Source organism: Tupaia chinensis, unplaced genomic scaffold (assembly GCF_000334495.1).
Source record: "Tupaia chinensis unplaced genomic scaffold, TupChi_1.0 Scaffold143574_1, whole genome shotgun sequence".
In the NCBI taxonomy this organism is placed as follows: domain Eukaryota; kingdom Metazoa; phylum Chordata; class Mammalia; order Scandentia; family Tupaiidae; genus Tupaia; species Tupaia belangeri.
In genome coordinates this window covers 3,295,046-3,297,087 of record NW_006203419.1, presented here as the reverse complement: position 1 = coordinate 3,297,087, position 2,042 = coordinate 3,295,046, and the positions used below count along the sequence as shown (strand labels likewise).

Sequence of the window (2,042 nt, the reverse complement as noted above, 5' to 3'; positions counted from 1 at the left end):
CACACACCTGGCATGTTTTCCAAAGCTGGGGTCCAAGACTCAAAACACAGTGGCCATGTGGGATCCAGCTGCCTCTGGCTGGCCCCAATCCCATCATTTCTAACAATAACAATACCTTGATCACAGTAAAGTTCTCAGTACACATTACTATGCTATAATCTTTTCTGCCATTGTCATAATTGATCTATGACACAGGTAAGGAATGTAATACCCAGAGAGGCTAAGTAACTCTTCCAAGGCTACCTAGCTGGGGTTTTCCAGTCTGCACCTTCATCTCTGTTCTCAAGGACACAGAATGAATTCATCGCTTCTCACTCAGATTTTTTCATCATCTTAGTAAGCTTCTTTCCATCTGTCTCTTCTCACACCTCTCCATCCTCCTCACTTAGTGACAGTGGACTTCCTAAAAAAAAAATTTTTTTTAAAGATTTTTGCCACAGGATGCTTGCACTCACCAGAGAGAGAGAGTATGTGTGTGAGGGAAAGTGAGTAATTGTGCCTCTCCCCAGAGGTATGGCCATGCAGCAATCCCTCCCCCATTCTCCTAGGGATTATGGGCATGCTTTTCAAGCTGCCAGGGCTTGGACTTCAACTGGGGTTGGCCATGTGAAAATCCACTGCCTTAACTACCATATCACTTGCTGGCCCCCAAAAAAATTTTTCTTAAAAAAAAAAAAAAAATTACTGGGACCAGCAGATGGTGTTAACAGTTACGTGGCTGGACTCCCACATAGTCAACCATGGTTCTAGTCTGGGACACAGCAGCTTAAAACTCACGCAGGACATGTGTGCACGCATGGCCAAAATCTCAAGAGGAAGAGAAGAAAGGACTGTGGCATGACCAACTCCCCTGGGTGTGTGTGTGTGTGATTTCTTGCTTTCTGTCTGTCTCTGTCTCTCTCTCTGTCTCTTTGGGAAGCACTGGCACCCTACAGCAAAAATCTCTCTCTCTAAAAAAAAAAAATAGGGCCAGCAGATGGCATAATGGTTTTGTTGTTGGACTCCCATGTAGTTGACTGCAGTTTAAGTCCTAGACCCAGTGGCTTAAACCTTGGTGACTTCTCACTTCCTGTCTCTCTGGCAAGTGCATGGGCCCTATAGCAAGAAAAATTCTCTCTCTCTCTGTTCAGCCTCAGCCCGTGCACTGCCATTGCCATCATGCTAGGTGCCACTCTCCGCTGGTTGTCCCCATGACCTTAGCTACCCAGGTCCGCCCTCAGCCTCCTGCACTGCACCCGGGGCCCCCTGGACCCGCCGCTATCCAGGCAGGTCACTGCTGCTCCCATGGGTCACATGAAACCAAGGAAGAATTTGATGCTCGCTGGGTGACGTACTTCAACAAGCCACACGTAGATGCCTGGGAATTGCGTAAAGGGATGAACGCGCTGGTTAGCTATGATCTGGTTCCAGAACCCCAAATCACTGATGCTGCCTTGCGGGCATGCAGACGGTTAAATGATTTTGCCAGTACAGTTCGCATCCTAGAGGTTGTTAAGGACAAAGCAGGACCACACACTGCAGAGTGTCATGTTACCACCGTGTGACCAACTGGCTTCCTCCAAGAGACCTCTTGAATGGCGTGAGTGGACATTCTTGGTGTACCACCTAGATGTCCAGGCAACCCATGAACTGTCTGTGTCCATCACTCCTCTGGCTTCTCTGTGTGTTTGCTTCCTGTAGCTTATATCCGGGCCCTCTTTAGAGGACTGTCCTTGGTCTCCTGCACTGCTCTGCCTCATTAAAAGCATGGAGTGTGCTGGAGTATACAGCCCAGTACTTGCCCTGAGTAGAAATACACGGGAGATATCATTTATACTCCAGAACTCCCCTGCAAGACCAGGCTGGGGCTCAGACCTGCCTAAAATCTCTCTTCTCTTAGCTCCTTCTCCTTTTCTATTTTGCTTCCCTTTACTCCCTTGACAATTTCTCCTGGGAGCCTTTCCTTGGTAAATCATATACAAACTCACCCTTGTTTTAGCTCTGCTTCTGGAAATCTGCTCAAGGACATCAGGTCTTAGGACACTTAGATTGATCTACAAGGC

The 2,042-nt window shown here is 47.8% G+C and overlaps 1 protein-coding gene across 1 annotated transcript; it reads left to right on the top strand.

Annotated features, from left to right (window-relative positions):
• The first annotated feature begins 1,190 nt into the window (after positions 1-1,190).
• Positions 1,191-1,544, top strand: LOC106733330 (cytochrome c oxidase subunit 5A, mitochondrial-like). Its single transcript, XM_014582288.1, has one exon. The coding sequence runs from the start codon at positions 1,191-1,193 to the stop codon at positions 1,542-1,544; it is 354 nt and encodes a 117-aa protein (XP_014437774.1).
• The last annotated feature ends 498 nt before the right edge of the window (positions 1,545-2,042 follow it).